The sequence below is a fragment of the Ceratotherium simum genome, chromosome 7 (genome assembly GCF_057802395.1).
Source record: "Ceratotherium simum simum isolate JZ-2026a chromosome 7, ASM5780239v1, whole genome shotgun sequence".
In the NCBI taxonomy this organism is placed as follows: Eukaryota; Metazoa; Chordata; class Mammalia; order Perissodactyla; family Rhinocerotidae; genus Ceratotherium; species Ceratotherium simum.
Genome location: NC_141906.1, coordinates 57,621,407 through 57,634,645, shown reverse-complemented (window position 1 = coordinate 57,634,645; position 13,239 = coordinate 57,621,407). Strand labels below are relative to the sequence as shown.

General features: G+C 36.9%; 1 protein-coding gene across 9 annotated transcripts in view; it reads right to left on the bottom strand.

Moving 5' to 3' along the window:
• The window catches only part of GRIA4 (glutamate ionotropic receptor AMPA type subunit 4), a 359,336-nt gene that overhangs the window by 227,292 nt on the left and 118,805 nt on the right, over window positions 1-13,239 (bottom strand). For all 9 annotated transcript variants that reach the window (XM_004427382.3, XM_014785207.2, XM_087434037.1 and 6 more), the window contains exon 3: window positions 148-387. In XM_004427382.3, coding sequence (XP_004427439.1) covers window positions 148-387 — 240 coding nt within the window. The remainder of the gene's footprint in view (window positions 1-147; window positions 388-13,239) is intronic.

Genomic DNA, 13,239 nt, shown 5'->3' with positions numbered 1-13,239 from the left:
GATAAAAACACTGATAATATACATCAACCATTTCTGATTTAGCCTCATTAGGGACCAAAATATTTTGCTAAATCACACAGGCAGTACGAAGCCATTTCAGGTTAAAAATTAAAGTTTTACTCATGTAGATGTGGTATCATGACTTACCCCTGTCTGTGTCGTACAGGAAGACAAAACAGTTCCACTCATAGTGGTCCAGCAGACTCAAGAGTGCTCCTCGTAAGGAAGGCCTTAGCTGCAGCACAAACTGGCTCTCCCCCTCAGTGGGGAAGCTGGGTGTGATGAGGGAGATGTGTAAGGCGCTGCAGAAAGACGTCAAGGTGTGTACTGACCTCTTATCATAGAGTCCAAAAATGGCAAATACTCCTCTAGAATACTGGGAACAGACTGAAACAAAAGAAAAAAGAAACCATTAGCACACTCTAATTGACTTCCACAACTACAGTCTATGAAATTAAAAAAAAAAATCTCTGAATCATTGGTATGTCAGGAATATAATATAAGGAAAGAGTAAAAGCCAAGTGTACAATTAATTGTATAATCAATTAATTAATTATTGAGCTTGCATTCAAAGCTCTGCATTGAGTGAGGTAACAAGGGGCTATATGCTTCCTTTCTCAGGAAGCAGATTTGAATTGAAGAGAAATTTGACTAAAATGAAGTAATATACAGCATTTCATGATAACGTGGCAAAACCTATGCTACAGACTTTGAAGTGCGACAAATTCAAATTTTTCTCTCTATTATACTTTCAAAATTTCTGAGTCTTAATTGGAGGAGCATTTAAATCTCCTTGGTGCCATCCTTCCTAAGCTGCACGCATATCTTTTCTATTTTGAATTGGACTGCATTTGTTAGCTTAAAATGTTACCATTTTTTTTTTAAAGTGGCAAATTTATTTTTTATCACAACCTTAGAGTTCTCTTGAATCACGTTTGAAAACAGAAGTTATGCTGTCTGGAAAGTCACTTATTGGGCATCCTAGATGCTTAGCAGAATGCAGCCAGATGTGTAGCTGCCAGGGAGGCCATTAAGCTAAGACAAGGCAATTCCAAAACCCAGTAGAACCAAGTGCTCCGGAGGTAAGAGGACCCGAGGTAAATAAGTGTGCAGCCTCATTTTGCCTTTCTTCTCTATGCTCCCAGGTGTTGCAAGGACAATGAGGCAAATTCATAAAAGGAAAAAAATTCCTCTCAATATTCTTGCCCAGTCATATTTCGATCATTCTTTTGACATGGCTGATGTCCAAACTTGGATGCCTTTTTCTAATTTACATTTTAAAGGATACAAACCTGCATTAGGGGATACTCTCTTCCTGTTTATACAGTAAAGCAAGACTGTTTGAATTCCAAATTCTTATAGTTTATCACATATGGCTAAAGGTCCTATTTCTCCTTGGCTTATATAGCTAGTTTAAGAAGTCTTACTTTCTATAAAATTTTTGTTTTGTGGTTTTAGTTGCTAATTTTAATTGCTAAATTCATTAAGAAGCCTAGATTATTGGATAATCGAGAGGTATTTATCTTAAAGTAGTTCATTGTGATACAATAAATTAGATTTTGCTTTGTTAAAGTAATAATAGGCTCTAGAAAAAATGAATTATATGAATAACATTTATTTCTGTATTCGACAATATCTGGGTTTTAGAAAATTATGAAGCATAATTAAATTAGATAAATTAATAAAACTTGGAGGTGTTTCTTTCGTTCTTGTTTATTGTGCCTCTTGAAATTGGGGGTAGAGTCTAGGCAAGGTAATTATAACAGAAGAGGGTAACAATGAACAGAAAATGATGCTGTTGGACTTGTTTAGATGATTTGCTCTAAGAGATATTGTGTATGTTCTGGAAAAACTAAAGGATCAGAGTCTATATTCAAATGGACAAGACTAGGATAGAAATGACATTAAGATATAGGGGAAAGACTGCAAAGTCTACAAACAAATTCAAATCCTTGTGCTTTTACTTATTAGCCAGGTGACTTTGGCTAAATTACTTAATGTTGCCTCAACTATGAATATACAGTATGCCAAGGATTTAATGAGATAACATATGTAAAATTACTATCCTATGAGGACACAGGAGGCAATTAGTAAGTGGCAGATTTTATGAACACAAATTTTCTATATGCATGTATATAGTTTAAGTAGTTCTATTATTTAATAAGAGAGTTAAAGGATTAGAAGGTAAAATACCATAGTTGATCCAAAATGGAGTATTCAGATTCTATATAACAATACTAGTTATTTTCATGAATATTGTATTAGGGTTTATAAAGAAATTCTATCAAGGAAGAACACCCAATTCTAATTCTACGCTCACCCACGAACTGAATTTGATCACTTGAGCAGACTGACCAAACTGGAAAGCTTGTTCTGACACTGACTGGCTATAATTTTCTTGCAAGATATAAGAAACATCATAATACAACGTTTGAGTGTCTTGGGTTTCAATTCAATTCGGTTCTATTACTGAAGTGACCTGATATATCAAGTTGCTGGATCCAACATTAATCTTGTGAATGTTCCACCAAGGTTTTGGGTGTATTCAAGTAAGTTCTATACATTTAGCATATAACCTGGAGGTACTCGGCTCCTTTGTGTTTTCGTATTCTCTTGGTCTCTTGATTTTCATGCAAATTGAGGGCCCACTCTCAATCTTTATGTAGTAAATAATCTGGTTCAATTAATTTTTATTATACTTTACTGAAAAAAATGAAGTCGAAGAGTTTTAGAACTCATCTAAAATACTGGCTTTCAGTTTGGTGCTGAAACTATACACAGATTTTAATACTTGTTTGAGAAAATATAAGCAAATAGGATTTACAAGTCACGTACTTTAAGTTACTCGTGCATATAATGAACATATACATCATCCTTTCTATTATGGCACTTTAAAACCATACCATTGTAAAGTTTTGGTTTCCAAACTGTGTTTTTCCAGGAACCCCACAAGTTCCCTAGGAGGATGTGTATAGCTTTGCATGAGAACCTCTGGTGAGACAGGAATGGGTGGGCATGGTGGACACATTCCCCTGGTACCCCTCTCTCCTCAAATAACCCAACAGCACTTCTGATTTCATCTATTTCAAATATTGAGCTACTACCAATACAAAATTTTATGTGCAAAAAGTATTACACTACTAAAAAAGGGTCAAAAACAACTAATATACTCTGCACAAAGTTTCTCTACTGTTTATTCCTACTATACTGTTATCAATGTAATCAGACTTTCCACTACTCTCACACTTGCTGTACTATTTAACTCATTTTAATTTATTTCACTTGAGCTTCAACAAACTCAATATTTTCTGATATTAATCATCTTCTATCTGCTTTCATTCATTTACATCATCATAAATATCTATATATTCTCCCTTTTTCACAGCCAACTGTCATTCTGCCTCTAATAAACTTATTTTGAAACTCTTGTAAGTCTTAGACTAATAAATTTGCTTCTGGCTGTATTCTGTTACTCACATTTTACTTTCTCTTTGCAAATGTCCAGTTCAAAATTATTCTTTTGAATTTTTTTGGCAGGTCTATTTAATCTAGATTATATGCTTGGCAGGTGAGGATTATTGGGTTTCTTATGTATGTGCATAGATGTCAGTCAAATGTTCAATGTTATTATCTCAATGTGATACGCTGGATAGTATTTTATTTGGTCCGATAGATTCAAATTTTAAAATATAATTATTTCCATATTTAGTATTATAATCTAGCTTTGCAAACACTCAAATCAAAATTTGCTTGGTTATATCTTATGACATCTATTGTTGCTTAGCATACAAATAATTATTCAAACAATGGAACTTCTTAAACTATATAAATGCATACATAAATTAATGAGAGTAAGCTAAGCTGAATATGAATGTGTTCAGAATACACAAAAGGGAAACAAACTGAATTTTAACGTTTTTGTACAACGCAGCTAAATAAAATAAACAAGAATTAATGTTTACTCACTAAACAGATCCCATGATATTAGATTGATACATATTTTGGGATACAAGCACTAATCAGGATAAGGCTTTCAAGGAAATAATCTAATCATAATTTTAGGTGCGTATTCTATATTCTGCTTCACTAACAAGATCACTTGGATCGTGTATTATGTAAATAAATACATAATATAAACACATGGTAATAATCCATTCATGTTTTACCTGATCGTGTCAGTTAATTAAATCTGTTTTCTCATCAGGTAGTCACTCAGTTTCATTCCAGATGCCACATACCAGATGCCAAACCAAGTCAAATTATCATATAATTTGTGATAATTTTTAGCCAAATATCACATACAAATCAAATGACATGGTCTTAGCTCAGTGTTTCTCAAGTTGTGAGACATAAATCCAAACAATGTGCTGAATTTTACATTCCCACTGCAGTATGGAGAGAAAGAACATAGGCCACTGTTCCATCTACTGCCCTTCTCTTTCTCCTGTATCTTCAATCTACCTCTGCTCTAAAGGCTTTCCCTAAATGCTTTTAAATAAGCTCAACTCTTTCATTTTATAACAGAGAACTTTCTAGACCCAAGGTTTCCTGTCTCTTTCTATCTTTCCTCAGTCACCTTTATTGAAGAAGGTTTCTACTTACACAGTTTCCAACTCCTCTAGCTCCTGTACTTCCTAGCCACCAAAACCACTCTCATCAATTTTGCTAATGCCAGTTACATCCTAAGTCTTACATTTTAGTTCCTATCTTACTGGAATCCTCTGCTGTGTTGGAAACTGGACATTTCTCTCAAATGCTTCCTTGCCTTGCTTTCCTGACACCACACTCTAGTCTTCCTCCACTCTATCTGGACATTTCTTACTGTCTTTGAACAGTTCTTTTCCTCTGCTCATTTAATGTCGGTGAACCTTAAAATTCTCCTTTCCCTACTCACCTCTTCACTCTAAATACAATACTGAGGTGAAAATGGCCAATCTCAGGGATTCAATTACCATCTACATAATCATGATCACCCAAACAGCACCATCTACCTCAAATCTTTCTGTTAAATTCCAGATCTGTGTATCTAATTGCCTTTCACCAATTCTGTGCCACAGTGAATTTTCCAAAATGGTTACAGCAATATTTCCTATCTCACATTATATTTCAGAACTTTGCTACTTTCCCATTGAGAACTGGAGTCTGTTCTTTCAACTTGAACCTGGGCTGGCCTTTGTGACTTCCTCGGCTATTGAAGTGTGACAGATGTGATTATATGTGACTTCTGAGACTATGGCTCTTTCTTTCTGGGGGCACACATTTTTTTTTTTTTTTCCAGCCACCGTGCTGTGAAGAAGCCCATGTCATATGAAAAGGCCCACACAGAAAGGAACCAAGATCCCTGTCCCTCAGAACCAGATAAGTTCCAAGCTGACAGCCACAATCAACTTAACAGCAATATAAATGAATGATCTTAGAAATGGATCCTTCAGCCCTCAGTTACATTGCCCCAGCTGATGTTGTATGGAGTAGAGACTAAGGTCTTCCCCAAATGTAAAACGATGATCAAAGTAAATGATTGATGTCATTTTAAGCCACTAAGTTTGAGATTGTTTGCAGCAATAAATAACCAGAGCAATCTCTGTATCTAGTACTTAGGAATGTGCCTACACATAGTAAGTGTTCCAATAAATATTTTGTAGAGAAATTAATTAAAGAACACTGTTTGAGATACGTGCCAATATTTATCTCCAAAAATTTCTTATTATTGAGTATTTGAGTTGTATTTAACTTTTTGCTACTATAACTGATGCTTTCATGATAACCATTTCTGGTTATTCGTTAGAGTAAATTGCTAGAAGTGAAATTATGAAGCAAGGTATATGGATCTTTTTGAAGGCCTTTAGTAAATATTGCTAAATTATTTCAACAAATTTATACTAAATTACATCTCTCCCAATAATATACCATCTACTGGGCTGAATAAGTTTTCTTAATTCTCCTTTTCTCTCCTCTACTGTTTTGGAAGTTACATATACTATATTTATTCTTTAAGTTGTTGCCCTTAAATTTTACATCCATACTTGTGATAAAATTCTTTTTTCTGGATTAATTGAGAAATAACTGACATATAACATTGTGTAAATTTAAGGTGTACAGCATGATGATTTGATACACATATATTGTAAAATGATTACTACAATAAAGTTAACACATTCATCACCTCAATAATTACTATTTTTTCTTGTGGTGGTGGTGGTGAGAACATTTAAGATTTACTCTCTGAGCAACTTTCAGGTATACAGTACAGTATTGTTAGCTATAGTCACCATGCTGTACATTAGATCCCAGAACTTATTCATAAGTAGAAGTTTGTATCCTTTGAACAACGCCTCATTTTCCCCACCTGCAGCCCCTGGTAACCAACAATCTACTCTCTGTTTCTATGTTCAGCTTGTTCAGGTTTCACATGTGAGACAGATCATACAGTATTTGTCTTTTTCTGTCTGACTTACTTCACTTAGCATAATGCCCTCAAGGTTCATCCATGTTGTTGCAAATGACAAAGTGTCTGTCTTTGTTTTTGGCTGAATAATGTTCTAATTTTATATATATATATATATATATATTTTTCTAATTATAATATATATTCTAATTCTAATTATCTCTCTATATATTCTAATATATACATATTCTAATTGTATATATATCATCTTTTCTTTATCCATTCATCTATCAATGGATGCTTAGGTTGTTTCCATATATTGGCTACTGTGAATAATGCTGCAGTGAACATGGGTGTGCAGATATCTCTTTGAGACAGTGATTTCATTTCCTTCGGATCTATACCCAGAAGTGGGATTGCTGGATCCTATGGTAGTTCCATTTTTAATTTTTTTGAGGAACCTCAGTACTGTTTTCCATAGTGGCTGTACCAATATACATTTGCACTCACAGTGCACAAGGGTTCCCTTTTCTCTACATCTTCGTCAGCACTTGTTATCACTTGTCTTTTTGCTAATAGCCATTCTAACAAGTGTGAGGTGATATCTCATTGTGGTTTTCACTTGCATTCCTGATGACTAGAGATGTTGAGCATTTTTTCATGTACCTGTCGGCTATTTGTGTGTCTTCTTTGGAGAAATGTCTATTCATTCCTTTGTCCATTTTTTAAATCAGATTATTTGGTTTTTTTTTTGCTATTGAATTGTATGAGTTCCTTACATATTTTGGATATTAACTCCTTATCAGATATACGATTTGCAAATATTTTCTCTCATTCCATAATTTACCTTTTCATGCTGTTGATTGTTTCTTTTGCTGTAAAGAAGCTTTTAATTTTGATGTAGTCCCACTTGTTTATTTTTGCACTTGTTGCTTGTATTTTTGGTGTCATATCCAAAAAACCATTGCCATCATCAATGTCAATGATCTTTTTCTCTATGTTTTCTTCTAGGAGTTTTATAGTATCAGGTCTTAAATTTAAGTCATCAATTTATTTTGAATCAATTGTTGTGAGTGATATAAGATAGGGGTCCAATTTCATTTTTTTGCATGTGAATACCCAGTTTTTCCAAAACCATTTATTGAGGAGCTTATCCTTTCTCCATTGAGTATTCTTGGCTCCCTTGACAAATATTAATTGACTGTAAATGCCTGGATTTATTTCTGGGCTCTTTATTCTGTTCCATTGGTGTATTTGCCCATTTTTATGCCAGTACCAACTGTTTTGATCATAGTTTTGTAATATAGTTTGAAATCAGGAAGCGTGGTCTCCAAGGTGTTCTTTCTCAAGATTTCTTTGGCTATTCATGGTCTTTTGTGGTTCCACACAAATTGTAGGATTTTTTTCTATTTCAATGAAAAATGCTATTGGAATTTTTGTAGAGGTTGCGTTGAATTTATACATGACTTTGGGTAGTATAGATATTTTAACAATATTAACTCTTCTAATCCATGAACATGAGATATCTTTCCATTTATTTATGTCTTGCTCAGTTTCTTTAATTCATGTCTTATAGTTTTTGGTGTATAGATCTTTCACCTTCTTGGTTAAGTTTCAGGCCAGCCCCATGGCGTAGCGGTTAAGTGCGTGCACTCTGTCGCTGGCGGCCCGGTTTCAGATCGCAGGCGTGCACCGTGGCATCACTTGTCAGGCCATGCTGTGGCGGTGTCCCACATAAAGTGGAGGAAGATGGGCATGGATTTTAGCTCAGGGCCAGTCTTCCTCAGCAAAAAGAGGAGGATTGGCATGCATGCTAGCTCAGAGCTGATCTTCCTCACCAAAACGAAAAAAAAAAAGTTTCTTTAGTATTTTACTGTTTTTGATGCTATTGTAAATGAGATTGTATATATATATTTTTCAGATAGTTCATTGTTAGTGCATGGAAACACAATTGATTTTTGTATGTTGATTTTATATCCTGAAACTTTATTGAATTCATTTATTAGTTCTAACAGATTTTTGGTGGAGTCTTTGGGTTTTTCTATATATAAAAGTATACCACCTGAAAATAGAGACAATTTTACTTTTTCCTTTCCAATATGGGTGCCTTTTATTTCTTTTGCTTGCCTAATTGCTCTAGCTAGGATTTCCAGTACTATGTTGAATAAGAGTGGTGCGAGTGGGCATTTGCAGTACTATGTTGAATAAGAGTGGTGCGAGTGGGCACTTTTGTCTTATTCCTGATCTTTCAACTTTTCTCCATTGAGTATGATGTTAGCTCTGGAATTGTCATATATGGCTTTTATTATGTTAAGGTATGTTCCTCCTATGCCTATTTTGTTGAGAGTTTTTATCATGAAATGATGTTGAATTTTGTTAAATGCTTTTTCTGCATCTGTTGAGATGATTATATGATTTTTATCTTTAATTCTATTAATGTGGTTTATCACATTTATTGATTTGCAATATTGAACGATCTTTGCATCCCTGGAATAAATCCCACTTGATCATGGTGTATGATCCTTTTAATATGTTGTTGAATTCAGTTTGCTAGTATTTTGTTGAGAATTTTTGCCTCTATAGTCATCAGGGATATTGACCTGTAGTTTTCTTTTCTTGTATTGTCCTTATCTGGCTTTAGTGTCAGGGTAATGCTGGCTTCCTAAAATGAATTTGTGAATGTTGCTTTCTCTTCAATTTTTGGGAAGAGTTTGAAAAGGATTGGTATTAATGCTTCCTTAAACGTTTGGTAGAATTTACCCATGACGCCATATGGTCCTAGGCTTTTCTTTGTTGGGAAGTTTTTAATTACTGATTCAATCTCCTTACTCATTATTGATCTGTTCAGATTTCATATTTCTTCATGATTCAGTCTCAGTAGGTTGTATGTTTCTAGAAATTTATTCATTTCTTAATGCCATCTTTTTTTTTTTTTTGTGAGGAAGGTCAGCCCTGAGCTAACATCCATGCCAATCCTCCTCTTTTTGCTGAGGAAGACTGGCCCTGGGCTAACATCCACGCCCATCTTCCTCCACTTTATGTGGGACGCTGCCACAGCATGGCCTGACAAGCAGTACATCAGTGCGCACCGAAGACCCGAACCCGGGCTGCCAGCAGTGGAGCGCTCGCACTTAACCACTATGCCGCAGGGCTGGCGCCTTAATGTCATTAATAATTGTTTTCTGGCTGTTTTGTAATTCCGTTGCTCCTTTCTTCCTCACTTGCTGTCGTCTTTGTGAATTGATCATTTTCCATAATGTTTTGATTCCCTTCTCTTTATCTTTTATGTATCTACTGTGGGTTTTTACTTTGTAGTTACCATATGGCTTACATAAAACATCTAATAGATATAACAGTCTATTTTAAGATAATAATAACTTAACTTTGATTGCATACAAAGCTCTACCCTTTTACTCTCCCCCCCATATTTTATGTTTTTAATGGCACACTTCTCATCTTCCTATATTGTGTATCCATTAAGAAATTATTGTTCTATAGTTATTTTAAATACTTTTGTCCTTTAACCTTTATACTAGAATTAAGTGATTAACATGCCATCACATTACAGTATTGGAGTATTCTGAATTTGACTATATATTTACCTTTACCAGTGTGTTTTATATTTTCATATATCTTCATGTTATTATATAATAAACATTCATTTTAGCTTGAAGAATTCTTTTCAGTATTTTTTGTAATGCAAGTCTAGTGGTGATGAACTCCCTCAGCTTTTGTTTGTCTGATAAAGTCTTTACCTCTCCTTCATTTCCGATGGACAACTTTGCCATATAAAGTATTCTTGGTTGGCATTTTTTTTCTTCTTTTAGCCCTTTGAATATATCTTCCACTCTCTCCTGGTCTATAAGGTTTCTCCTGAGAAACTCACTGATAGCCTTATGAGGGTCTTTCATAAGTGATAAACTTTTTACTCTTGCTACTTTCAAGATTCTCTGTCTTTGATTTTTGACAGTTTTAGTATAATGTGTCTTAGATAAGATCTCTTTGGGTTGCATTTGTTGACTATGAACATTATGATCTTGGATGTCCAAATCTCACTCCAGATTTGGGAAATTTTCAGCCATTCCTTCTTTAAATAAGCTTTCTGCCTGTATCTCCCTCTCTTCTCCTTCTGGGACTCTAATAATGCATAGATTGTTTCTCTTATCATTGTCTAATAAGTCCTGTAGGTTTTCTTCAATTTTTTTTTTCACACTCTTTTTTCTTTATGTTTCTCTGACTGGATAATTTCAAATGATCTTTCTTTGAGCTCATAGATTCTTTCTCTTGCTTGGTTGAGACTGCTGTTGAAACTTTCTATTGAATTATTCAGTTAGTCACTGTATTCTTCAGCTCCAAGATTTCTGTTTGTTTCTTTTTTATATTTTATATATCTTTGTTGAACTTCTCATTTTGTTTTTGTATTTTTTCCTGATTTCTTTAAACTGCTTTTCTGTGTTCTCTTGTGGATCTCTGAGCATCTTTAGAACAATTAAAACGATTGCATTCTTTGTCAGGTAATTCATACATCTCCATTTCCTTAGGGTCAGTTATTGGATATTTACTGTGTTCCTTTGGTGCTGTAATGTTCCCCTGATTCTTCATGATCCCTGTAACCGAATGTAGATGTCTGTGCATTTGAAGAAGGATTCTCCTCTTCCAGACTTTATGGGTGGACTTTGATAAGAAAAGATCTTCATCTGTGGGCTGGGGCATGCTGGAGCATTTTGTAACTCCAGTTTAGTGCTATACAGTGCCGAGTGAGGGGGTATGTGGCAGCCTCAGGCCTGGAGTGAGGGGGGGGACACATGTTGTCTCATCAGCTCAGGCAGCTGGGGTTTATGATATCAACTATACTATTTTCCTTGGCAAGAGCTTTAGGGGGAGCCATAGTGGCTGCTAAGGCTGTTGGGGTCCTCAGTGGCACCTCCAGGTCCAGCAGCTAGGGACTAATGCAGGTGGTGGTGGTGGCTTCAGTCAGCAGTGTATACACACTGGGCTGTGGGGACTGGCTCCATACACATGCACAGTGGTGAGGGCCAGGGTCAAGAGCAGGAGCAAGGGCCAACTGCAGGAGCATGAGTGGTTGCAGGGCCTGTGGTTGTCAGCTTGTAGTCGCATGTCTGTATGGGCTAGCTGCAAGCGCATACATGGCTAGTGATGGGAGCTGGGGCAGGTGTTTTGCAGATGCCTGGCTGCCAGGGGTAGCTGTAGGCATGCATGGTGGTACAAGCCAGTACGGGAGTCAGCTTGGCTCCAGGTGCTTGCAAGCTGTGGGGGCCTTGGCTGTCGGTGTGCACTTGTGCAGATGCATGGGCTGGCCTCAGCCATGCCCACAGCAGTGGAGGCCAGTGATGGAACTCAGGGCTGGTGGCATGCAGATGCATAGTTACAGGGACAAGCCGTAAGCGTGCACTGTGGTGCAGGCCAGTGACAAAGGTCAGGGTCAGATCCAGGCCCACAGCAGCTGGGGGGCCTTGGCTGTCACTGGGTACTCATGTGGCTTCAGGGGGTAGTCATGAGTCTGCACACAACAGTGGAGGGCGGCCGCAGGGGCTTAGGCAGACATCTTGCATACACATAGCTGCAGAGGCGGAGACTGGTTACCACTGCAGATCCTGGGCTCTGGCAGGAGGGCGAGGGAAGGGTGTGAGCAGGGACTCAGGCATCTGGCATCTGTGAAAACAAAAAACTGTAGAGCAAAAACTTCAGCAGCAAAATATGCCGGGGGTCCATGGCGGTAGTTCTTATCGTTGGTTGCCTCAACAGAGAAAGCTGCTAGCGTCATCTGTGGAGCAGTCTGCTGATTTTTGATGAGGTTCTCAGTGATGAAAGCTGTGGGAGCCTGCAATGTCTGTAGGGCTGATGGGGTCCTTAGTAGTGAAGCCTACTGAGGTCTTCTGACGAGCAGGTCACTGAGAACCAAGATCACTCCTGCACATGGGTGATATTGGTAGCTCATTCCCTTCTTCCTTGTTTCTAGCTGTCTCAGCTTTGCTGGTTTCTGGGTGGAGTGAAACTGAAGTGGGTCCTTCGTGCAGTTCCCCAAAAGGCTGGGGAAGCTGGTCGCTTATCCTGCTGTCCCTTTCCCGGCCACGGGAACTCCCTTGGGCTAGGGCGTTCCCTCTGGGCACTGAACAGTGCTGGCCTGGGGGATGCGATGATGCAGGTTAAATGAAACTTCTTCCTACCTTTTTGTGTGGTTATTCTCAAGTTTTTTGCTTTACTGTGCTGCTGAACCTTTGCAAGTGGACTCCTAAGTTCTCCCAGAGCTCTTTTCATTGGTGGATGGCTGTCTAATTGTTGTTGTTTGAGGGAGGACAGAGGCCTGGGCCTCCTACTCTACCACCTGGGTCATAAAATTCTAAATTTAGTAAATATCTCCATGCTCCATCTGAATAATACAAGGACATTTAAGTATTTTAACCCAGGAATTGCCCTCTTGGCATATAAGTTATTGTTATCCAATATTGTAGTTACAAGTGTTTAATCATTTTAAACATATCATAGCCTCTATCAGATATTTCTATTACCTGAAACCTTCTGTAATTTAACATTCCTTTGTGTGTGTTCTAATTCCTGCTCAAGGTGGATTGTAAACATATTTGTTTCATAATTTTGAATTATGAGCTCATTTTGGAAAAGTCTATTTGCAAGAATCTAAAGAAACCTGTTTTGGAGAAATATTTCTCCAAAGTGATTTTGCATTTAATCTGCGAAACACCCCAATGTGTTCGTATGTGGGGTGTTTGTGTGTGTGTGTCTGTGAATTTCTCAGTTGATGGGCTCCTAGAAAATGCAGAGAGTATAAATTTGTACAGGAAACTCACATGAGAGCAGAAAATCATATAAAAATT